Below are 26,978 nucleotides of genomic sequence, written 5' to 3'. Positions count from 1 at the left end.
ATCAAGAAAACTGATAGAACTGTATTTTGCAGGCTCAGAAGAAGAAATATGGTCTACATCACACCTTCAAATGTACATTGGGCTGACAGAAGAGACATCTATTTGGCACAGGCATCAAACTGAAGACTACCCAGCAAAGTCAGAAAAACAGGTAAACTGGAATGTTTGAAGCAAACTGCAATCCAAGAAAACATACTTTGATCCAAAGGAAGCTATTAATAGGCAATCACATGACACAGTAATGACAATAAAAGATTGCACATTTATGGATAGGGAAGCTATGTTCCAAGACTGAATACTAATGATGTCAAGAAAACAAGAAAAGCTATTACACTAAAAAGAGAGCCACTTATCTATATAGTAATTGGAGTTCTTTGAGATGTGTGGTCCATATCTATATTCCACTATCGGGTACACATGTGCTCCATGCACCTGAAACTGAAATTTTTTTGCTAGCGTCCATTGGTCCACACCTACACTCTTCCTCTCTTCAAGCTCCAAACTGAGGACATAAGGGGAAGTGTGGACCAAGTGCTGCTCCAGTTCCTTCTCTACTGCAAATCATGAGTAAATGATCTGAAGCAGAGAAGGGCAGGTAGTGGAACAGAGACAGGGACTACACAAAGAACTTCAGCTACTATATAGATAAGTAACCTTTTTTTCCCCCCCAGTGCTGGTCCCCAGGTACTGTGGATGACTGACAAGAAGTACTTATTAATGAGGAGGATATGAGGATCTTTGCAGTACTGATGACTGAAGGACCACCAAATCAAAGGGATGCGTCAACTGCAGAGGCTTGCACTAGGGCAGTGGTGGGCAACCTGTGGCCCGTCAGGGTAATCCACTGGCGGGCTGCCAGACAGTTTGTTTACATTTGCACAGTCGCAGTTCGCCATTCCCGGCCAACTGGAGCTGCGGGAAACAGCGGCCAGTACCTCCCTGTGGCCCACACCGCATCAGAGACGGTACTTGGTCCTGCTCTGAAGGCAGAGGACTGGACTCGATGATCTTTCAAGGTCCCTTCCAGTTCTACATTTCTATGATTCCCACAGCTCCCATTGGCTGGGAATGGCAAATCGCAGCCACTGGGAGCTGCATGCGGCCGTGCAAATGTAAACAAAATGTCTGGCAGCCCGCCAGCGGATTACCCTGATTACACCACTGCACTGGGGCATAATGTCTTGTGAAAGTATGGCCAGATGTCCATAGTGCTACTTAATAGATGTCAATGACTGGCACTTCATGAAGTGAGACTACCGAAGTTGCCTTGGCTCTGGTGACTCAGAATGACTATTTGCATCCTGAAGTGTTAAGCAAATCAGCTAATAAACTAACCAAATCATTCATCAGAGAAGAGTTATCTGTTGAGCAGATTCTTTAGCAAGTCATGGAGATATGGAAAGTTATAAGAAGGTTGGAAAAAATATGTTAAAAAAAGGGAAGAGTAATCCTGACAATGACCAAAGTCTATCTTCAGTCTCTAGCATAATAACAAACAATAATAGAAAATATGTAAACATCAAAAGTATAATGAAGCCATGGGCAATAACCAGATGTAAATAATACATCTTGCAAGAAAAACTGGATTCTTAAAAAGAAATACAAAATTCTGACATCAAGGAAATGCAGTAGATGTAATATATTGGTATTTTAGTAAAACATCTAATACATTACATAAAAAAAAATCTCTTACAAAATGGATTAGAACTAGTTTGGATATGAGCACTGTCCTGTGGACTGAAAACTGATTGATGGACTACAAAGAGTAAATATATATGGTAAAATACATATTCATGCCGAGTGGAAAATCCAAGAGAGGGGATTCAGACTCTAGTCAAGTTCTATTGCATATCCATCATCTTGGTATTGGAGTATCTTCTGGAATTATCCCCTGTCATAACTATAAAGGGAAGGGTAACAGCTGTCCTGTGTACAGTATTATAAAAACCCTCCTGGCCAGAGACTCCAAAATCCTTTTCCCTGTAAAGGGTTAAGAAGCTCAGGTAACCTGGCTGGCATCTGACCTAAAGGACCAATAAGGGGACAAGATACTTTCAAATCTTGGGGGGGGAAGGCTTTTGTTTGTGTTCTTTGTTTGGGAGTGTGTTCGTTCTCGGGACTGAGAGGGACCAGACATCAATCCAGGTTCTCCAAATCTTTCTAAACAAGTCTCTCCTATTTCAAACTTGTAAGTAAATAGCCAGGCAAGGCGTGTTAGTTTTCCTTTGTTTTTCTCAACTTGTAAATGTACCTTTTACTAGAGTGTTTATCTTTGTTTGCTGTACTTTGAACCTGAGACTAGAGGGGAGTCCTCTGAGCTCTTTAAGTTTGATTACCCTGTAAGGTTAATTTCCATACTGATTTTACAGAGATGAGTTTTACCTTTTTCTTTAATTAAAAACCTTCTTTTTAAGAACCTGATTGATTTTTCCTTGTTCAAGATCCAAGGGGTTTGGATCTTGATTCACCAGGAGTTGGTGGGAGGAAGGAGGGGAATGGTTAATTTCCCCTTGTTTTAAGATCCAAGGGGTTTGGATCTGTTTTCACCAGGGATTTGGTGAAGGTTTTTCAAGGTTTCCCAGGAATGGAATCCATTGAAATGGTGGCAGCCGAACCAGAGCTAAGCTGGTAGTTAAGCTTAGAAGTTTTCATGCAGGCCCCTACATTTGTACCCGAAAGTTCAAAGTGGGGATCCAGCCTTGACATCCCCCTACCTTCCTAAGCATGCACTTGGCATCCTATCAGGAAGGGCTGTGGTATGCTCCCTTGTTGTAAAGGGCTGCTGGGCCACCCAGAAAGTTGACAGATCCCTACACAATTGGCATCACCTCCCCCTTTTCCCCTCAAGCTCTCTGGGTGCTCAGAAGAAAAGATAAAGAAATCTGAGGAAATTTTCCACAAAACCAGAGGGATGACAATACGCACCACTGTCCCACCCCCCAGCTTACCTACAGTTTCTCCTGGTCCACCTTGTTATAAGCATCTTCCTCTGAGAGGACCACAGACCACATGGAGAGGCCTCCAGAAAATGGTGGGGGAGCATAGTGAAGTGGAGGCAGTGAAGTCCCCTGCCATGGGGAACGGGAAATTTTTGCACTGAGCTATGGAACATAATCTGGGCCATTATTATCATTAAGCCAAATCCTTAAATCTTTACCCAGTTTTCTCTCTGTCTTTACTCTGGCAAAACTCCCACTGATTTTAGCTGACAATTAAATACAATGGAAAAGTAGAAATTCTATCTCAATACAAGGGCTAAGCCCTTAGCAGCAATAACAGAAAAGTGGTGTGGAGTCAAGGTTGTCAGTGGAGAACTGGAACAATAGGAACACTTGCAGACTAACCTTGCTAGTATAAGATACTCATGGGGAACTATACCAGTACAATAGGAAAGGAAACATCTAAGAACAGCACCACTGGAAAATGTCTCTCTTCTACAGTCAGATATAAAAGAAATGTGAGTCACGATGAAGCAGAAAGATGGAAAGAAAACATCAGCTGCCACAACAGAACCAACTGGGAGCCAGAGAGAGCAGCACAAACTGAACATACCTGCATAAGAACTACAGAGTCCAAGACAATGCCAAAAGAAAGAGAAGTGGTTATCTATTACACTAGTTGCATTTTTGTTTCCAAGTCTATGTATAAGAAATATCTATGACACTGCTAAAAATTTTCAAGCCAGCACAAACATTTTATATGTGTACACTGTACAAAATATATAGCCCAGTGGTTCTCAAACTTCTGTATTGGTGACCCCTTTCACACAGTAAGCTTCTGAGTGTGACCTGCCCTTCTAAATTAAACACATTTTTTATAATTAATATTATTATAAATGCTGGAGGTGAAGCGGGGTTTCAGGGGGAGGCTAACAGCTCATGACCCCCTGAAATAACCTCGCGATCCCCAGTTTGAGAACCCCTGATATAGCTGAAAACTTCAAATGAAGGGCTAGAAAGACTTTGTGGTGAAGTAAATGACTGTATCACAAGCTGACTAAAATGCAAAATGATCATTCAGGAGGGAAAAAGCTCAATATTAAATATTTCTTGTTAGGTGAAATGCTGATGATGCTGTGGTATGGTTAAAACAAAGACAGTGCTGTAATACAATCACAACATCAAAAGTGAGACCACGTTGCTTTAAGAGAGAAATAGGAAGTTGTAACCTGAAGCTTACTGAATGCTAGGCTGGGCAGTACACTGTGAGGCAGCAAATAAAGTAAATCTATTTGCTGTAAACTCCACAGAGCTTCCAGACTGTTTTACCAAAGTTGGTACTCCCCCTGTGGGTGAAGGAGACAAGAGATGAGTGACGTCATACAGGAGCAGGGATAAAGTGCTGTTTCTGCAGCTGTGGGATGAGAAAAAACTTCTTAGGCATATCAAGGATCTGCTGCCCTGTCCAGCAAAGACACTGCTGACAGGATCTTTATTCCTACAGCTCAGCCTTCAGCTCCCTTTACCGAGCTAGGGATAAAAGAAAAATAATCCAGTAATAGTAGCTATCAGAAAATTGGTGTACAATGCCACAGAACGTCATTCTCCCAGGACCTGCTCCTTGGGGATTCCGGCTGACAGGAGGGATAGATTTTAACCAGCCTTTGATCATAACCAGGGTATGTGTTCTTTTCCATTTCCCTTTTATTATTTTTAACTTTGTTTTAGTTTTTGCTCTTTGACTTTTCTTGAGTGAAGCAATAAACGAGTGAACTAGCTGCAAGTTGCATTTATTACTGTTTAGAGTTGCTGAAAGTTGACAATTTTGAAATGATTTGTGTGTGTGTGAATTTTAAAGAGACTGCTTTATCAGGCAAAAAGGGCTTCATTCGTCTCCTGCTCACACCTCCAAAATGAAATTCCAGTGTCGAGGGGACACTGGCAAGGGAAGAGGACAGTGTGATTTCCCAAAGCACTGAGATTTTCACTTTCCAGTTTCGGACCCCCAGGGAGCCAGAGACTAGCCTAAGATACTGACCATATTGCAGCTCTCATCAGTTCCAGTAACTGGCCCATGTGATCCTTGGGAGAGAGGGGGATTTAGCAGCTGTTCCTTGTGGCTGGATGTTTGTACACTAATCTTCATGTCAGCTTGAGTTAAGAAGAGTTTGTAATACAAATCTTTATCTAATTCAAGATCTGTGTATTGTAAGCAAAGGTAGTGGGGCCATGCTCCTACAAATGTACAGTTCTGTGTTTTCATTTATTTTACATCAGTGATTTATTACAAAGTTATTCTATCATGAACAAGCAAGAAAAAAATCCTATGCATTAACTAGTGGCTTTTAGTGATACTCAATATTAATCTCTTATAGTACTTCACATTTAAAGAGGATTAAGAACACAATCCCTCCTCTTTTTTCTGTATTCTAAGATATTATCCTGAAAACTGGCATTTATTTCAGAGACTGTCACTTAATAACTTCAACACACAAAAATCTATTTTCCATTCTTAAAGCAATATCAAAACATATTTTCTGTCCATTAGGTAAACTTAGTTTAAGTATATATTGCTGAATAGGGCTTTATGTGACATACAACAAAGACCAGAATCAGCATTCTTTATTTTCTGCTGGTTTACAGTACTTGCACATACTGAAAGCACATTTCATTATTCTCTTCCACCTCACTAACATAGTTTTGGAAGTACTGCACTGAGACTCAGAATTTAGACAATATATTAGTACAGTATTACATAAGTGTCAGAACTTGAAGAATAAATACATCTGATGATGCCATGCAGTAAAAGTACGTCAAACAGGAGTTTGTAGAAATGGTAAGCACCAAAATTCTGCTGTAAATTACCCTAGTATAAATCTGAAGTAACTCCATGTAAGTCGATAGAGTTACTCCACGTTTATACCAGCATAACTGAGATCCACTTTTGCTCTTAAAATATAATGCTCTTAATTTGCTTGATGTTATATAAATGTATATGATAAATGTTTGTTGTACGTGACATGAAAACTCTGGAGAAAAAAACATGTTGCGTAAAAAGAGTGAAAAATGTCTAGATGTATTGGGACTTTCATTGCCTTTTATGGACTTACAAGGGGAAAATAGTTTCCATTATCTCTAATGAAAAATATTTTAGCAGTGTCTGGTTTATATTTTCCCTTTGTTTAGATTAAGTGCAATGAGGTTTAAAATTATACTAACAAAAGATAAATTACATTTATTGTAACGTTCTGAGGAATAAATAATTTTGCCATTGACTCATCATCATACCTACAGAGTTGAGACAAAAAAGCTGCTGGTTTGTAGCAAGATGTCAATGCTCATTAATCATGTGTTTCAAGTCGAAGAACTGTTGATATTATAAAATACATATAGGAAAAAGGAAATGTTTAAAGTTACTAGGCTAGAGCTCAGGAATTTTAATGATGGATTTGTTTGATATTAATAACTTTTTCTTGCTAATCAGATTAGATTTTTTTCATATATTTGTTAGTGTCCAATACTGGAAGGTGCTGAGAGTTTCCAGAAAATTAGTGAGCATTCAGACTCTCAGGTGGTGCTCAGCTCCATGCAGGACTAGGTTGAAAAGCAAAGGATATTCACTTAATTTACATAATGAAAATTAACACCTATTTATTCACATTCCAATTAGCATAATGACAAGAAAAAAATATTCCTCAGAAATACGTTTTAAGGATTAAAATAGTAAGCAGTAGGATGGTCACTTAATTGCAGTTAACTCATGTGATTAACTCAAAAAAATTAATTGAGATTTTAAAAATGAATCATACTGTTAAACAATAGAATTTAACAATAGAATTATTAATTCAAATTTATTAAATACTTTTGCATGTTTTTCTACATTTTCAAATATATTGATTTCAGTTACAACACAGAATACAAAATGTATATTGCTCACTTTATATTATTTTTATTACAAATATTTACACTGTAAAAATGATTTAAAAATAGTATTTTTCAGTTCAACTCAAACAAGTACTGTAGTGCATTCTCTTTATCGTGAAAATGTAACATAAAAAAGTAAAAAAAAATTGTTCCATAACTGCATTCAAAACCAAAACAGTGTAAAACTTTAGAGCCTACAAGTCCACTCAGTCCTACTTCTTATTTTGCCAATCGCTAAGACAAATAAGTTTGTTTACATTTACAGGAGATACTGCTGCCTGCTTCTTATTTACAATGTCACCTAAAGTAAGAACAGGCTTTTGCGTGGCACTTTTGTAGCCAGCATTGCAAGGTATTTATGTACCAGATATGCTAAACATTCGTATGCCCCTTCATGCTTCAGCCACCATTCCAGAGGACATGCTTCCACCCTAACGATGCTTGGTAAAAAAAATAACGCGTTAATTAAATTTGTGACTGAACTTCTTGGGGGAAAATTGTATGTCTCCTCTTCCGTTTTACCCGCATTCTGCCATATATTTCATGTTATAGCACTCTCAGATGACGACCCAGCACATGTTCGTTTTACGAATGCTTTCACTGCAGATTTGACAAAATGCAAAGAAGGTATGAATGTAGGATTTCTAAAAATAGCTACAGCATTTGACTCAAGGTTTATGACTCTGAAGTGCTGTCCAAAATCTGAGAGGGATGAGGTGTGAAGCATGATGTTAGAAGTCTTAAAAGAGCAACACTCCAATGCGGAAACTACAGAACCTGAACCACCAAAAAAAAAAAAAAATTAACCTTCGGCTGGTGGCATCTGACTCAAATGATGAAAATGAACATGTCTGCTCTGCTTTGGATCGTTAACATGAAGAACCCATCAGCATGGACGCACATCTGGCACATAAATATCTTGAGATGCCAGCTAAAACAGTGCCATGTGAACACCTGTTCTCACTTTCAAGTGACATTGTAAACAAGAAGTGGGCAGCATTATCTCCTGCAAATTGTAACCAAACTTGTTTGTCTGAGCAATTCACTGAACAAGTAGTAGGAATGAGTGGACTTCATAGATTCATAGATTATAGGACTGGAAGGGACCTCGAGAGGTCATCGAGTCCAGTCCCCTGCCCACATGGCAGGACCAAATACTGTCTAGACCATCCCTGATAGACATTTATCTAACCTACTCTTAAATATCTCCAGAGACGGAGATTCCACAACCTCCCTAGGCAATTTGTTCCAGTGTTTAACCACCCTGACAGTTAGGAACTTTTTCCTAATGTCCAACCTAGACCTCCCTTGCTGCAGTTTAAACCCATTGTTTCTGGTTCTATCCTTAGAGGCTAAGGTGAACAAGTTCTCTCCCTCCTCCTTATGACACCCTTTTAGATACCTGAAAACTGTTATCATGTCCCCTCTCAGTCTTCTCTTTTCCAAACTAAACAAACCCAATTCTTTCAGCCTTCCTTCATAGGTCATGTTCTCAAGACCTTTAATCATTCTTGTTGCTCTTCTTTGGACCCTTTCCAATTTCTCCACATCTTTTTTAAAATGCGGCGCCCAGAACTGGACACAATATTCCAGCTGAGGCCTAACCAGAGCAGAGTAGAGCGGAAGAATGACTTCTCGTGTCTTGCTCACAACACACCTGTTAATACATCCCAGAATCATGTTTGCTTTTTTTGCAACAGCATCACACTGTTGACTCATATTTAGCTTGTGGTCCACTATAACCCCTAGATCCCTTTCTGCCGTACTCCTTCCTAGACAGTCTTTTCCCATTCTGTATGTGTGAAATTGATTTTTCCTTCCTAAGTGGAGCACTTTGCATTTGTCTTTGTTAAACTTCATCCTGTTTAACTCAGACCATTTCTCCAATTTGTCCAGATCATTTTGAATTATGACCTGGTCCTCCAAAGTAGTTGCAATCCCTCCCAGTTTGGTATCATCCGCAAACTTAATAAGCGTACTTTCTATGCCAATATCTAAGTCGTTGATGAAGATATTGAACAGAGCCGGTCCCAAAACAGACCCCTGCGGTACCCCACTCGTTACGCCTTTCCAGCAGGATTGGGAACCATTAATAACAACTCTCTGAGTACGGTTATCCAGCCAGTTATGCACCCACCTTATAGTAGCCCCATCTAAATTGTATTTGCCTAGTTTATCGATAAGAATATCATGCGAGACTGTATCAAATGCCTTACTAAAGTCTAGGTATACCACATCCACCGCTTCACCCTTATCCACAAGGCTCGTTATCCTATTAAAGAAAGCTATCAGATTGGTTTGACATGATTTGTTCTTTACAAATCCATGCTGGCTGTTCCCTATCACCTTACCACCTTCCAAGTGTTTGCAGATGATTTCCTTAATTACTTGCTCCATTATCTTCCCTGGCACAGAAGTTAAACTAACTGGTCTGTAGTTTCCTGGGTTGTTTTTATTTCCCTTTTTATAGATGGGCACTATATTTGCCCTTTTCCAGTCTTCTGGAATCTCTCCCGTCTCCCATGACTTTCCAAAGATAATAGCTAGAGGCTCAGATACCTCCTCTATTAGACTTGTAGGCTCTAAAGTTTTATATTGTTTTATATTTTAATCCAGTTTTTTTTTTTTTACATAATTCTACATTTTTAAGTTCAACTTTCATGATAAAGCGATTGCATTACAGTACTTGTATTAGGTGAACTGAAAGATACTATTTCTTTGTTTTTTACAGTGAAAATATTTGTATTAAAAAATAAAGTGAGCAGTGTACACTTTGTATTCTGTGTTGTAATTGAAATTGAAAATGTAGAAAACATCCAAAAATATTTAAATAAATGATATTCTCTTATTGTTTAACAGCGCGATTAATTGTGCGATTAATCATGATTAATTTTTAATTGAGCGATTAATCACTATTAAATTTTTTAAATTGCTTGACAGCCCTACTAAACAGAAATTGATAGTTTATTGCATCTTTCCAATTATCCTTTTGACTAAAATCCTTAGACAGATGTAACAGCAGTTGGCTATAATCCTTATTCAATCAGAGAAAATCTTTATTAGTGGTGTAATAGAGTGATGTGTAAGGCTATCAGGGACCATCGTACACCTGTTTAGAGAACAGATGTCATCTCAAAAACCCATGTGTGATTTACCTAACCAAACCACAGTAAGACAATCCTCTTGAGTGTTTCAAGCAAACATAAAATCACAGAGTATGATATTCAGGAAGGGCTAAATATAGAAGTTAAATGAATGTGTTTATTAGCAGGACATAAAGACATAAAAAGCAAGAAGCAAAAAATTAATAAGAAAAATGAAAACAACTGCTGAAATTCTTGGGACTTAACTTACCTACATTTATCTTATGTCTATGGAACCATCCAAAGCCCACTGACTGAAGCCAATTAAATTATTTCAATTTGCTTTAGAGTAGGCCTTGAGTGTGCCTGGGAGGAATGGGGGAAGAGAGAGAGAGAGAGAGAGAGTGTGTCTGTGTGTTGAGGGAACAGTTGAGATAAAAAGAATAATGCATTCTAAGAATTTAACTCCCTTTAAACAAAAAAATTATGAATAAGTGTAAAAATGATGTTTGAGGGAACAGGAGATACCTTCATCAACTTCAGAGTTTCACAGTCTTAATGTTCTCCTATAGAGCTGTATGGCTCCTCACTATGTATACACACATTACTTCTGTTTCACCTATATACATTTTCTTGTAACACAGATGCAAAGACTGTCTTTTTTATTCTCTTCAAAAGAGGTGGATTCTGAAGTATTCATAATTCAGTGTCCCAAAGCAATTTACAAATCAATAGATAGAATAAATGCACTGCAGAAAGAAAATATTTTTCTCAAAGTCATATAATTGAAGAAAATTACCCCACATGAGTAAAGTTGTTACCTCACCCACAAAATGTTTGCATATCTGATATACGTCCCTATTTTCCTCCTCTTTATTTTTTTAATCTGAGAAGGGATTTAGATTCACAGCACACTAGACCAATAAACACACAATACTATGGACCAAGGGGACTAAGAAAGCTAGACACCCAATTCCAATTGAAATTCAGTGGGAAATGAGTTCCTGTCTACTCTGAGCGCCTTTGAAAATCCCAGCCCAGATGTTTAAAACTGGATGCAAGAATTATGCTTCACAAATCCCCCATTTACACATGCAAAATGGGGATTTGTAACCTAAATGCCCTTTGCATGTTCAAATATTGATTAAATAGTTTAGATGGCAGGTTTTGAAAAAATTGGCACACTGTCTTATAGACTTTGATCTCAATGAATAAAAACATTAAGAGTGACATACATTGGGTTTTAGGTTCTGTTACTACAAATCTAGTCTACTGATATATCCAATGTATTGTGCCAGTCATCTAAACCAGGCTAAGGTATTTAGGCACTTAACTTCCAGTGATTTCAATCCATTTATAAAATCCTGGCCCTCTTAGGCCCTGCAATGCTGAGTGAAACAATTCCTAAATACCTTTCAAAATCATCTGGGCCCTAGATTCTATGGTGATAGGTGCATTGGAAATACCAACAATACATATGTTAGTATACATTAATTATGTGACTATTTCTTTTTTACTTTTTTGGTTTGTTGCTTGTACATATGCTCCAAGGGAAAACTCTTACTTTAGATTAATTTAGTGTTTTCCGCCACTATCACCAGAATTTCCGCTCTAGGAAATTTTTATTTTATTTCATACCTCTTTTACATTTCAAATTTCAACAACAGATTTCCTGTCTTTATATTTTATTACAAAATAATTTCTCCCCTTTGTTGGTTAAATGATTGCTTCTTGGAGCAGCTAGTCCTGGAACCCACAAGAGGAGAGGCAATTCTTGATTTAGTCCTAAGTGGAGCACAGGATCAGGTCCAAGAGGTGAATATAGTTGGACCGTTTAGTAATAGTGACCATAATATAATTAAACTTAACATCCCTGTGGAGGGGAAAACAGCACACTAACACTGTAGCATTTAATTTCAGAAAGGGGAACTACACAAAAAATGAGGAGGTTAGTTAAACAGATATTAAAAGGTACAGCACCAAAAGTAAAATCCCTGCAAGCTGCATGGAAACTTTTTAAAGACACCATAATAGAGGCTCAACTTAAATGTATACCCCAAATTAAAAAACATAGTAAGAGAACCAAAAAAGAGCCACCGTGGCTAAACAGCAAAGTAAAAGAAGCAGTGAGAGGCAAAAGGGCATCCTTTAAAAAGTGGAAGTTAAATCCTAGTGAGAAAAATAGAAAGGAGCATAAACTCTGGCAAATGAAGTGTAAAAATATAATTAGGAAGGCCAAAAAAGAATTTGAAGAACAGCTAGCCAAAGACTCAAAAAGTACTAGCAAAAACAATGTTAAGTACATCAGAAGCAGGAAGCCTGCTAAACAACCAGTGGGGCCACTGGACGATCAAAATGCTAAAGGAGCACTCAAGGACAATAAGGCCATTGCAGAGAAACTAAATGAATTCTTTGCATTGGTCTTCACAGTTGAGGATGTGAGAGAGATTCCGAAACCTGAGCCGTTCTTTTTAGGTGACGAATCTGAGAAACTGTCCCAGATTGAGGTGTCATTAGAGGAGGTTTGGAACAAACTGATAAACTAAACAGTAATAAGTCACCAGGACCAGATTGTATTCACCCAAGAGTTGTGAAGGAACTCAAATGTGAAATTGCAGGATTACTAACTGTAGTCTGTAACCTATCATTTAAATCAGGTTCTGTACCAAATGACTGGAGGATAGTGAATGTGACGCCAATTTTTTAAAAGGGCTGCAGAGGGGACCCTGGCAATTTCAGGCTAGTAAGCCTGACTTCAATACTGGGCAAACTGGTTGAAACTATAGTAAAGAACAAAATTGTCAGACACATAGATGAACGTAATTTGTTGGGGAATAGTCAACATGGTTATTGTAAAGGGAAATCATGCCTCACCAATCTACTAGAAATCTTTGAAGGGGTCAACTAGCATGTGGACAAGGGGGATCCAGTGGATATAGTGTATTTAGATTTTCAGAAAGCCTTTGACAAGGTCCCTCACCAAAGGCTATTAAGCAAAGTAAGCAGTCATGGGATAAGAGGGAAACCCCTCTCATGGATTGGTAACTGGTTAAAAGATAGGAAACAAAGGGTAGGACTAAATGGTCAGTTTTCAGAATGGAAAGTGGTAAAGAGTGGTATCCCCCAAGGGGTCTGTAGTAGGTCCAGTCCTGCATGCAGATGCGGTCGCCCCATCTCAAAAAAGATATATTGGAATTGCTAAAGGTTCAGAAAAGGGCAACAAAAATGATTACGGGTATGGAGTGTCTTCCATACGAGGAGAGATTAATAAGACTGGGACTTTTCAGAATGGAAAAAAGACAACTAAGGGGGATATGATAGAAGTCTATAAAATCATGACTGGTGTGGAGAAAATAAATAAGGAAGTGTTATTTACTCCTTCTCATAACACAAGAACTGGGGGTCACCAAATGAAAATAATAGGCAGCAGGTTTAAAACAAACAAAAGGAAGTATTTTTTCACACAACGCACAGTCAACCTGTGGAACTCCTTACCAGAGGAAGTTGTGAAGGCCAAGACTATAAAAAGTTTCAAAAAAGAACTAGATAAATTCATGGAGGATAGATCCATCAATGGCTATTACCCAGGATGGAGAGGGATGGTGTTCATAGCCTCTGTTTGCTAGAAGCTGGGAATGGGCCACAGGGGACAGATCACTTGATGATTACCTGTTCTGTTCATTCCCCCTGGGGCACCTGGCATTGGCAACTGTTGGAAGACAGGATACCGGGCTAGACGGACCTTTGGTTTGACCCAGTATGGCCGTTCTTATGTGGCTTCACTCTGCTCTTGCTCATATTCTTGGGGGAGAGAGATTTATGTTGGGGGGGCAGTAGAGCATTTGACTATTAAAAACCCATTTTTCTAACCCAGAGGATCACACCTAAGGTATCCTTAGCTAGGAATTTAAAGTTGGTTAAGAAATGTAGAAACACTGTCTTTCTTTCCCCAATCCTGATGCATTTTTCAAATGACTGAGCAGAAAAATGCCACAGTGAAGAACTGCACCTGTGCTGCTACGAACATTAATTCCACATGCTGTGTTCTTGACAGTTATCTCTGACAGAGACTGCTATGTGATAGAGAATAGATTTAATGCCTTGGACTTGTTATATCAGAATGGGGAAATGGTCCATTTAATCTGATATCCTTTCTTTAGCAGCAGCCTTTACCTGACACTTTAGAGGAAGATGAAATATTCCCAAATGCACTAGTTGTTCGTTACTATAATCTGATGGGAGGGGATTCTTTCTTGACCACAACTGGAAGTCAGCTTTTTTTGGAGCATGATAATAGCCCTTACATTTTTTATCCTAACTAGTGTAACTGCAGATTTTATCCTTATTTATGAGCCTAAACAGTTTGAATCTTATTTAGCTAGTGATCTCAATAATATTCTGTGGTTTTGAGTTCCACAGCTTAATAATAAAGTATGTATAAAATATTTCTTGCCATGCATGGAAATGTAGCAGTGTAATACCTGTAGAGACAATACAAGAGACAGTTTCATTAGCATTGACACAGGGGTATTGGTACATTCCACGATTTTAATGGAATCTTTCTTTCTCCAAGAATACAAGACTTTGTTAATCTGCCATTTCCTGGGAAAATGTATTTAAAAAATTACAATCTCAGTTAGCAATTTTATATGTGATGTAATACTTAAGAACTAAGAAAGAGTGCAGTGTTTTTCTGGGCAGTTACAGAATGCTTTCAAATACCATAGAGGCATAAATGTCTTAAGTACTAGACAGTGCAGTAATCTCCCATAAATACACTGCCTGGCAGTGGAAGCTAGGGATATTTGGAAATGGATAGGCAAAAATTACATATAATGGTCTGTTCAGAGCACATTGGAGAGACTATTCTGTATCTGAAGGAATTAATAATTCTGGATCTGATACCACCTGCCTGACGAGTCATCAGTGCTGGCTGCAATGACAGGAAATGGAATTCAGATGCCAACGATTCTACATTTCATAATTTATTATTATTGTTATTCCAGTAGTGCCCACATTGTGCTAAGGAAGAGGGATTTGTCAAAGGAGAAAGCAGTGGTTTTAAGGATCACTTCAAGAGGACAGTCCATGAAAGAGCTGATAAGGGGAAAATTTTCAAAGGGGACTATGAAAGAAGAAGATAAATGAGCAGCCTAGGCGGTGACATGATAAGAGAAGACCAGGTGCAGGAAAGCCTGAATTTTGAAGGGCCTTGAAGGTGAGGACAAGAAGCCTGAGCTTTAGGCAGCAGAAAAATGTTCTTGGGGGGAAGGGAGGGGAGTTAAACAGCAAAAGAAATAATTGGATGGTGTAAGAAAGACATTTCTAAATAAAACATCTATCTCTGAAATTTTTAAATCTCTATCATGTGTTTGCTTGTGTGTACACACACCACATGTGTACATACACTTGTGAGAGAAATAGTGAAAGAAATAGTGGCATTCCAAATTTGAGAGATGAAATGGTTCTACCTCCTATTGCATTCTACAGGCAACTTCAAAAGGACTTAATTCCATGAGGATGAATTGTGCCAGTAATAAGCAACAGAGGGTCCTGTGGCACCTTTGAGACTAACAGAAGTATTGGGAGCATAAGCTTTCGTGGGTAAGAACCTCACTTCTTCATATGCAAGAAGTCTTGCATCTGAAGAAGTGAGGTTCTTACCCACGAAAGCTTATGCTCCCAATATTTCTGTTAGTCTCAAAGGTGCCACAGGACCCTCTGTTGCTTTTTACAGATTCAGACTAACACGGCTACCCCTCTGATACTTGTGCCAGTAATGTACTCACTTTGCTATTTGGTAGTTTGTGTTATATTGTTTTATCGTGCAAGTAAAAAAGTACTCCTGTATCAAAGGTTTAATTGAAATTAAATGGATTTCTAGAAGATAGTAGTTTTATAGACTGGAATTGTATTGGGGAAGGCAAAAGTTATTCCTTTTGAGGAAGGTGTGAGTAATATGCACATTGCCCTCGGACAGGAAATACTATAGGTGGACAGACAAATTATGCATCTTTATAACCTCTCTCTTGCAGGGTTTTTAATTCCATATTTCCAAATCAGTGGTAAGAGATTCTCTTTAGGATAAACTTCCAAAATATGAATTTTTAGACTTGTTTAGAGTAGCAGTCCTCCAGGTCATCCTTTTGCTTTAATGTTTAAGTCTCTCTCCTTAATCTAAACAAATAGCCTCAAAGTCTAGCTATCAAGCAATAACATCACATTAGAAAGCAAAAACATCAAGAAAGTAGAATAGTTCATCTACCTGGGCACCACCATACTAGCCAATGGAGACCTCAAGAAGGAAGTGACATCAATAATAGGAAAGACATCCACGGCATTCACCAAACTCAACAAGGTATCAAAATCAAGGATATACAGCACCAGAACAAAACTGAGAATTTTCAACTAAAATAATCTTAGTATTGACATATAGCTGCAAAAGCTGGAGATTTACCAAAAAGTGAGACAGAAAACAAGACAACTTCAAAAATCAGTGTCTATAAAAAAATTCCCGACACTGAATGGAAAGACTTCAACACCAACAAAGAGATCTGAGAAATCACCAACCAGCAGCTCATCTCTACCAGAATCAGAAGAAATCTCTAAACATATCTGGGGCATGTACACCACATGCCAACATGCAGACTCCTACACAAAGTTGTCAAGTGGAAACCAATTGGTGTGAGAAAACGAGGGCACCTAAGAGAATTCTTAAGGAGAACCCTTAGTAGAGAGGGCAGAACAGCTGTTCTCCACACCATATGAAAGCAATAGCAAATGACTGGGAGGTCTGAAGTAGACTAGTGTCTGCCTTGTGCACCAACATTGGCATAGGAAGGATGTAATGTAATGTAAAAACAAGTGTCCTAAAGAGGCAGAGGGAAGTCCCACTAAAGATGCCTGGGAATATCATTGAAAAAAATTGCAGAAGATCATCGGATGCCCAAAGCCATGTACAAGAGAGACATACTGTCAGAGAAAACAAGGCTGAAGGGCTTTATATTCACTGTTGTTGAGAGGAGGGATCTTCCTTCCCCAATACTCTCACAGACTAGGGCAGTAGTTCTCAAGCAGGGGTACGCAGAGGTCTTCCAGGGGGTACATCAACTCATCTAGATACTTGTCTAGTTTTATAACAGACTACATAAAAAGCACTAGCGAAGTCAATACAAACTAAAATTTCATACAGACAATGACTTGTTTGTACTGCTCTATATACTATACACTGGAAGTTAAGTACAATATTTATATTTCAAATTATTTATTTTTTAATTATATGGTAAAAATGAGAAAGTGAGCAATTTTTCAGTAATAGTGTGCTGTGACACTGTATTTTTATGTCTGATTTTGTAAGTAAGTAGTTTTTAAGTGAGGTAAATTTGGGGGTACACAAGACAAATCAGACTCCTGAAAGGGGTACAGTAGTCTGGAAAGGTTGAGAACCACTGGACTAGGGGATTCAAAAACTGTAGCAAGGGAATTTAATTTTTTACAAGTTATGTATTTGCTTTCCACTTATATTTCCCCACTGGCAACCCCAATACAATTTATCCTGGGATCTCCCCTGTCCCTTGGTCTTTACATGACACTATTCCATCAATTTAGTGCTACCCTAGTAAGAGCCAACAGCTGGGACAGTGTGACGTTAAGAGACATGGCCAGGCCATTTCTAAAGAGCTGAAGGGGCAGGCCTAAAGACTCCCAGTCAACAACCCAGATGACACTTGCCCCACCAGCACACACGGAGCTACATCAGCAACTACTTCTGAGCCTCAGGGAGAAGAGATTAATCTGAAGCTTCTCCTTTCCACAAGACCTCCAAAGAATTAATAATAATATTAATATAATATGATGGAGATATCCTATCTCCTAGAACTGGAAGAAACCTTGAAAGGTCATCGAGTCCAGCCCCCTGCCTTCACTAGCAGGACCAAGTACTGATTTTGCCCCACATCCCTAAGTGGCCCCCTCAAGGACTGAACTCACAACCCCTGGGTTTAGCAGGCCAATGCTCAAACCACTGAGCTATCCCTCCAAGAACTAATAAGCTGATCTGCAGAGAGCAAGAATCCCTATAGACAGGGCTGGCTCCAGGTTTTTTACCGCCCCAAGCAAAAAAAAATAAAAAGAAAGCCAGAGTGCCGCCCCTTGAAAAGTGCCGCCCTAAGCACATGCTTGGAACGCTGGTGCCTAGAGCACTGTCATGCACTACCATGCCTGTAGAGCACTGGCTGTTCAGCCAGGTAGGATTCTACTATATCAAAGGGAGAGGAAACACTGGAATCTGCTTAAAAGCGTGCTACTGTGCACTAAATTTAAAACCTTGGGCTAATAAAAGAATACAAAGTTTTGTTACGAGTGTTTTGTCAGATATTTTGCTCCCCTCATAATTGCAAGATTCTCAAAGGTATTAGGTGCCTAACTCCTACTGATTTGAAAACTTTCAGAATCTGGGCCTTTGCTCTTGTCCTTTCCTCAGATTTAAGAATCTGTGATCATTCTATCACGATCATGCCTCACCCAAAGACAAATGTATTAACACCCTTTACAGACTTATCAGTTTAACTCATTTACAGGGCTGGCTGTAAATAGTGTTAAACCTAAAAACAGCTGATGGTGCATTTTGTATGGAGACATTTTCAAATGTACTGAAATAGGAGCACTTTCTTTCATTTATTTATTTAAAGCTTAAATTTAAAGCTCTTATTAGAGTGAGAAACCAGAATCACTTTGGTACTTATTCATTTATTTTATTAATTATTATTCATACTGTGGTAGTGCCCATAGGCCACAACCAAGTTGGACCCCTTTGTACGAGGTGCTGTACAAATATATAATAAATTAATGCTCTCAGTGTGGGCAAGTTTTCTAACACAGGGCTAAATTGTGGTAGTTAAGCATTACCCTGTGTCACCCTAACAGAATTTCTAGAAAACACTGTGTTTCAGGTTGGAACAATGTCTCTGTATCTTTGCAGAGAACAGTCGCTTTTAGTCACTAGAGAAACTCTTGATTGGCTACCACAGGTTTTAAAACGTGTTTCCTTTACCATGAAAGAAACCATGTCAAAATACTGTTGGGAATGTTATGAACAAGTCTGATGTATGAACAAGTCCTCCATTTAAGATTGTTGTAAGAGACAGTCAAGTGACCACACTGAAAACAAAGCCTAATAGAGTCTGCCCAGAAACTAGCACCATGTGGGCAGAGGGGTCACATTCATACAGGTGCATGGCACTATGAAACACACAGAAACTGAGAACAGACAAGAACTGGGAAAGGGGGAAGAGTGGGGAGAAACCCAAGAAGGAGGCTGTAAGCACATGTGATCATGAAAAAAAAAAAATCTTTTGGATCTTGTGTTGACTGAAGAGGCAGTAAGGTAAGAAACTGCTCTTTTTGTTCTTGATTCATTCTGCATTCACAGTGACAAAATTTTGTACGTTCTTTGTAAATAAGCAAAATTGCATAAAACAAATACCCAACTATCACCAATTTCTACTCCCACCTGGAGCAACCTACTAGACACTGAATTTTTAGCAAGCAGCTCAGGCCAAAAAGTGACAACACTGGTGTCAGAAGTGTGATCTAGTTTCCAAGTACAGAGATTGTGAGCTGGTGGTATTCCTGTTGAACCAAGATGCAACAAATAACGGAGGTTCTTGCAGAAATAAAAAATGGCCAGCAGGATTTAAAACAAGACCTCAAATAGGAGCTGTAGACTTCGCAAAAGTAATTAAGACAAGACCTAAAACAAGATCTAAAACAAGAGCTGGAGGTTTCCCAGAAAGGGCTCAGAGAGAACTTGCACATTGAGATGAGTTTGTTGTATGGAGCTGCAACTAAAAAACACTTGGACAGACTGGGAAACGCAGTGGCAACACACCCGGGCTAGAATGGTAAAACAGATTGATGAGGTGAACAACAATCTGATTAAAGTTTTTCCATGAAGCAGTGGAAACCAAACAGACTTTGGCCAATTTGGAACTTGCTGAGATGAGTTGCAGCATGGACTGGAGTTGAAAAATTCAGGTCCAGAAGGAAATCAAAGGGTCACAGGCCACAGTGGAAGATAGCTGTCTGGATGAGGAACTGAGCCAGCCGGAGGACTAGGGTAATACCAGACATTTACAACAATTTTCTGCCCCATTTGTAACCCACCGAGGCTCAGAGGGGACAAGTCAGTTTGTCCCAGCTCAAATAATGAAAAAACTTCTTGGCAGGGGCGACGCATGGAAGGGCATGCGGGGTCACATACCCCTCCCCCCCAGATTTGCTGGTTGGCTTATACAGAGCATGCTCAGTAACACTGCTGAAGCTGGCTGCCCTCACTCTGCCACCCTCCTTCCCCCACTATCAGCAGCACCGGTCGTCTCTGCTGGGAGGCTCATTTAGTTCAGTTCAACATTATAGCTCAAATGAATGGCTGGAAGGAAAGACAGAAATGGGGATTCCTATCAGCCAACTTGGGTGGGCCAGCTCTAATTGTGCTACAGAACTTACCCACAGAAAAAAAAAATGAACTAGCCAGACCTGGTACAAGCCCTTGATATGCAGTTTGGAGTTAGCCATCAATCTGATCTGGCCCAGGTACAGCTAAGAGGCTATAGCTAGAAGGAAAGAAGAAATCCCATGTGAGCTGGCAGAGAACCTGCAAAGACTTATGTTCTGAGCATCGCCAGATACCATCAAGGCTCTCAACGCTAAACTGGCAATGGACCAATTTATAAATGCTTGGCTGGACTTGGATTTGCGGATCAAAATCAGCAAAAGGAATCCAATTTTCCACAGAACTTGAATCTTTTCTTGTAACAGTGTCCAGAAGATAATGTAGCTGGCTAGTGTAGAAGATGGAAGCTGATCACCATGAGCCCCGTATATACAGCTCAGTGGTCCCATATGTATGATGAAAGAAGAGATTCTAATCTGTTTCAGGACCTTATTGAATAAGAAGAAAAACTGATAAATTTGGTGTGTAAAACAAGGGAAACTGGCAATAATGCAAAAATTAAAGGAAACAGTTCAGTTAAACATTGGTACTGTGACAAAATTGGCCACAGAAAGGATTGTTATCAATATAAGATAGGCCAAGAGAGACTCTTGAAAGTGTCTAGTGAAAGCCCCTTCCCCAGTTCAGGAAATGAAGGAACACCAACCTGAAGGGAAAAGTTTAGGGGAGATACAAGGACCAACCCCACAGATTTTGTTTAGAGCTTGGCAGTCAAACAACAATAATAGGAGTATGGCTAATAACACCACAAAAACATGAACCCAGGAACCAAACCCTGTAATAAACCCCATTGCCTACTCTGTCCCCATACCTACTCTAGTGACACCATCATAGGACCCAATCACACCAGCCACACCATCAGGGGCTCATTCACCTACACATCTACTAATGTGATATATGCCATCATGTGCCAACAATGCCCCTCTGCCATGTACATTGGCCAAACCGGACAGTCTCTATGTAAAAGGATAAATGGACACAAATCAGACATCAGCTATGGTAACATACAAAAGCCAGTAGGAGAACGCCCTGGACATTCAATAACAGATTTAAAAGTAGCCATTCTTCAACAAAAAACACTTCAAAAACAGACTTCAAAGAGAAACTGCACAGCTACAATTCATTTTCAAACTTAACACCATTAATCTGGGCTTGAATAGGGACTGGCTGGTTCACTACAAAAGCAATTTTCCCTCTCTTGGTATTGACACCTCCTCATCAATTATTGGGAGTGGACCACATCCACCCTGACTGAATTGGCCTTGTCAACACTGGTTCTCCACTTGTAAGTTAACTCCCTTTTCTTCATGTTCCAATATATTTATGCCTGTATCTCTAATTTTCACTCGTGCATCTGAAGAACTGGGTTTTTTACCCACGAAAGCTTATGCCCAAATAAATCTGTTAGTCTTTAAGGTGCCACCAGACTCCTCGTTGTTTTTGTGGATACTAACACAGCTATCTCTCTGATACTTGGCTATTAACTGTGTAATCAATGTCAGGAAAGATGTCTTACAAATTCTATCTGTGAAATTCCCTTTCAAGATACGGCCCAGGCGGGATAAATTATTTGTAGGTAATTGGTTTGCAGTGGAAAAATTGTCCTGCCCCTGGGGGCATTATAACAGCTACATGCTTTGGTAGCTTTCCAACAAAGGAAAGATAGAGAGTGGCTGAAATCTGTTTTGAGACCCAGGGTCTCAGGGCAATCTTAGCTGCTAAAGCTCTTGTGAACCTGAAATAAAAACTGATCACATTTGTTTCCTGAGTGTTTCTGACAAGCAGCAAATAGAAAAAAAGGGAAAGTGATCAGCACACTGAAAAAGGCTTTTGTGACTGTCCCTGTCTTGGCCTATCCATGTTTCAAATCCCCTTTCATATTGGACACAGAGGCTAGTTCTTACAGTTTGATGGACAGAATTTCAGCTTGCCTGCCTGACCACCTACCCCCAAATCTGAGAATGTAGCTGGGGAAGTTGAGGCTAGAAAAGTTGTTACAGAGATGAATTCCCCATTCAGATAGAACAGGCAGGGTCTGCTTCAGCCAGCAAGTTCAGCAGAAACAATAGGCATTCCTCAGGGGTTGACTGAAAGGTGATATGAAACTATCCTGACAGAAAGATACTGTAGAAATGTAAATAGTTAAGCTTGTATCAGTAGCAATATGCTAAATTATTTCTTTCTGTTTAGGGTGGGGTTATTGGGTATCATCATTTTAGGCCTCATTGGGATGACAGCCAAGGCTGAGGTGAGGGGGGGGGGGGGATTATTGTAGGTGAAACCTTATTATGGGCTCAGTTAAAAATTCATTCAAACTGATGTATGAACAAGTCCTCCATTTAAGAGAGTGTAAAAGACAATTAAGGGGCCACAACTAAAACAAAGCCTAAGAAAGTCTGCCCAGAAACTAGCACTATGTGGGCGAAGGGTTCAGCTGGGTATTGTGACCAGGTATGTGTAAGAGTGTGAAATACACAGAAACAGAGGCCAGACAACAAGGGAGAGAGGAGGAGAGGCAAGAAAGCCAAGCAGAAGCCTATAAGCACAATAGGTGTGTCTAGACTGCAGCAGCAAGTCTCAGAGCCCAGGGCAACTGACTTGGGCTCACACTACAGGGCTAAAAATAGCAGTGTAGACATTCTTGTTCAGGCTGGAGCCCCGGCTCTGAAACCCAGTGAGGGTGGCGGGTATCAGAGCTCAGGCTCCAGTCTGAGCAGGAACAACTTCAGAGCTATTTTCAGCCCTGCAGCATGAGCCTGAGTCAGTTGACCCAGGCTCTGAGACTCGCTGCCATGGCTGGTTTTTTGTTTGTTTTCAGGGTAGATGTACCCAATGTGATCTGGAAAAAAACTAGAGAGTGAGTTTTTGGGTCTGTTTTTTGCTAAAGAGTCTTGGGGGCTGTAAGCTAAAAAATCCTCGGTTTGTTCTTGGTTCCTTCTGCATTGAGAGACACAGGATTTTGTTCATTCCTTGTAAATAAGCAAGATTGCATCAAAGAAAATACCAGACTCCATCAATTTCTACTTCCACCTGGAACATCCCGGGGGACCCAAACTTTGACTAGCTGCTCGGGTTGAAAAGGGCCGATACAAGCAACAGGAGGAACAAATTGCTCTTTTCCCATTAAAAGCTGGTTTTTCTCTTTCCCAGCAGTTGAGAATGATCTTTTGGTAAGGATAGAGGGGTAGCTCTGCTTCAACCTCAATGATGGTCAGTGTCTAAAAGGTACAATCTGGTCCTTCAAAGGCTGTGAATTAACAAATCTGTTGAGATGAAATGCTGGTTTGGTGTAAAATGGCTTATCTGGTTGGATTTTAAATGTCACCATAATATTTTTCTTGTAAAGTAGAGGGCCTGTATAGAAATATAGCGTCAATTTAGAAGCGTGTAAAATCTCATATTCACAGGCAAGGATGACATCCAGAATTTGTGAGGGATGGCCTTTTTTAGGTCATAATTATAGCTGCCGGCCTTTCCTGTTTGCAAATATGCAAATATTCTGTCTGGATTTATATTTTATTAGTTTAATAAATATTTAAACCACTTTACACAGAAAAAGCATTGTAAAAAGCAAAGAAAAATATAACAGCTAGATAAAAAAAATAAAGGAAAAACAAAGGGGATGCAGAGGAAAATAGATAAAACCTGAAAGAGTTTCTACATGCAGCTGGATGTTTTTAGGAAATGTCTATTTAAAAAAACCTTTTCTTATTTTCTTTTCAAAACCACGCGGTGATAGCATAGCTGTAAAGACAACAGGTAGAATTAATTAGGAGAAGTGAACAATTAGAGACAAAGTGTGCACTAAATTTTTTTGCTTGTTTCTGAGAAAGCATAAATATTCTTGCTGTAATTTTTGTTTTTAACATTGGGATTACATTACATTTTAGTCTCAAACCTGGTAAAATATTAGAAAATACACAGAGTATTCAAAAAGTGAAAATTAATATTACTGCTTTTAGAGAGATTTACAGATGTGCTTTAATTAAAAAAATTAGTAAAAAATAAATTATATTTTTCTTCTATCTTTTAGATTACTCCAGGAAGTAAGGCTTCAGCAGCCAATTTAAGTCCTGGTGATGTCATTCTAGCTATTGATGGCTATGGTACAGAGAACATGACTCATAATGATGCACAGGAGAGAATTAAAGCAGCATCACATCAACTTTGTCTCAAAATTGAGAGGTATTTCATTATATGTATGGACTACAACATCATATTTACTTTTGGAGGAGACATTAAGAAACTGAGGTCTTTTTCCCTCTTATTCGATGACTGTCTAGGTAGACATTACATATTCCATGGATCCTTTCAAAAAGAATAAGGAATGATCTAATTGATAGTATTCCATTTCTTAATTAAACAGATACCAGCGTCTAAGATTCTGTGTATGGTAGTTCTGAATTCATAAGGGTTTTTATACTTTCTGTCCATTGACTTAAACAGGCTTTGGATCATGTCTATAAATACTGCACTATCAGTATTATTTTCGTAGCACCACTAATGTGCATGGAACTTTACAGACATACAGGAGACCAGGGGTCCAATTTGCAAGGTGCTGACCATCTCTTCTTCAATGGGAATAGCATCTCACAGGATCAGGCCATTACAATCTAGGGCCCTAATTCTGCAAACACTTATGTACATACTTAACGTTACTAACATGAGTAGTACCATTCACATCAGTGGGACTACAGATGGTTGTAAAGTTAAACACATGCAAAACCAGTTGCAGGATCATGGCTTAAAGCCTCAATTCAGGAAAGCATCCCTATTGAGGATGGCATTTAAGCATGTGTTTACCTTTAAAGTTTGAAGTCAACATGAACTTAAGCACATATTTATAAGTTAAGTGAATGCTTAAGTGTTTTCCTGAATCAAGGTCTAAACTAAATAGATAGCATAACAACAAATGACTCATTCCTTTAGGCAATGCTTTGGGATCACAAGAGTGCAAGGTGCTTCATAAAATTATGTTTTCTGGACCTGAATCTGCAGCTGTAGTTCTCACAACATTTCTACTAAGGTTGATGAAAATTCTGTGCATGGGCAGCTGTAAACTCAGTCCATAATTTATCAGTGTTTTAAATATATGAGCCACAGATGAAAATTTAACTCAGTCATTAAATTGCCACAGAGATAACTTTTAAAATATGCTGACCATATTACTGCAGTTCTCCTTTTCATGTCAAGAAACATGTTTATTGGCGAGAGCACTGTGGCTACAGCACAGGTTTGGGAGTCAGAGAATCTACATTTTATTTAAGGCTCTCTCACTGACTTGATGTATATCAGTGTTAGGGCCTGATTTTCAGAGTAAGATATGTGTAAGTAAGCATGTAAAAATTCTAAATTTACACACATAATTACTACTATTATGCATGCCAAAGGGATGCAAAGGATCATTTGCACAGTTACCCAGTCTGCATACAAAACTGTAACAATTCATGCTCAAATTATGCTTTTTACATATGTCAATTGCACTTACCTAATTTTGAAAAACAGGCCATAAGTCTCTGCATTTTCCCAACTGAAATTGTAATAACTTCACATGGTTGCTTTTCAGGCTTGCTTAATTAGTATTTGTGAAATGCTTTGAGAACCTCAGGTGAAAGGTACAAAGGGCCTGCTGCTCCTGGTATCACTGAACTCAAGAAAAAACAATGAGGAGTCCTTGTGGCATCTTAGAAACTAACAAATTTATTTGGGCATAAGCTTTCGATTCAATTGGCCTCGTTAGCAATTACCCCCCACTTGGTAACGCAACTCCCATCTTTTCATGTGATGTATATTTATACCTGCTTACTGTATTTTCCACTCCATGCATCTGATTAAGTGGGTTATAGCTCATGAAAGTTTATGCCCAAATAAATTCGTTAGTCTCTAAAGTGCCACAAGGACTCCTCATTGTTTTTGCTGATACAGACTAACACGGCTACCCCTCTGAAACCTGAACTCAAGAAGAAACTATTAGAGCCATGCATAATCTTCAGTACGGTGTATCTTCATGTATAACTTACTATGTAAGTTTTCTGACTAGTAAATTCACAAAAACAACACATAAGATTCTGTCCACATCATTAAAAGAATTTTATATGTTAAAACATTCAAAAAGATTTTTGAACAAACTTCAGATTTTAAGTTTGCAGTGTATATATTTCATGTATATGTGCCATGTTTATGGGAGGAATTTTTTCTCTTATTTATAGGGCAGAAAGTAGATTATGGTCTCCACAAGTTTCAGAAGATGGCAAAGCTCATCCCTTTAAAATAAATTTGGAAGCTGATCCACAGGTAAGAAGTTTTATAAGTCACCAACATATTTCAATATAGCTTTTCACATTCTAAATTGTCTCATTCATTGTCATAATTCTTTATAGCACATTTCCTCCACTGTCTACTTAACTTGATATAAATCATAAAATGTATTAAATACATGGACATGATTTTAAATGATTGACATTTTAAATTTCACATTTACATTTAAATAAAACCTAAAATTCTCTTGTGGAAAAACTG

The 26,978-nt window shown here is 38.8% G+C and overlaps 1 protein-coding gene across 5 annotated transcripts in view; it reads left to right on the top strand.

Moving 5' to 3' along the window:
• Nucleotides 1–4,242: 4,242 nt before the first annotated feature.
• PDLIM3 (PDZ and LIM domain 3) overlaps nt 4,243–26,978 on the top strand; it is a 45,343-nt gene continuing 22,607 nt past the window's right edge. For 2 of the 5 annotated variants that reach the window (XM_034771153.1, XM_034771150.1), the window contains exons 1-3: nt 4,247–4,618; nt 24,493–24,644; nt 26,669–26,753. In XM_034771153.1, coding sequence (XP_034627044.1) covers nt 4,526–4,618; nt 24,493–24,644; nt 26,669–26,753 — 330 coding nt within the window. In that variant the 5' untranslated portion in view covers nt 4,247–4,525. Of the gene's footprint in view, nt 4,619–14,952; nt 15,165–23,660; nt 23,685–24,492; nt 24,645–26,668; nt 26,754–26,978 lie in introns of those variants that run through there. The other 3 variants (XM_034771151.1, XM_034771149.1, XM_034771152.1) reach the window with 3 other exon arrangements.

The sequence above is a fragment of the Trachemys scripta genome, chromosome 5 (genome assembly GCF_013100865.1).
Source record: "Trachemys scripta elegans isolate TJP31775 chromosome 5, CAS_Tse_1.0, whole genome shotgun sequence".
Classification (NCBI taxonomy): Eukaryota; Metazoa; Chordata; order Testudines; family Emydidae; genus Trachemys; species Trachemys scripta.
Note: the sequence above shows the minus strand (reverse complement) of the source record. Positions and strands in the feature narration are given on the sequence as shown.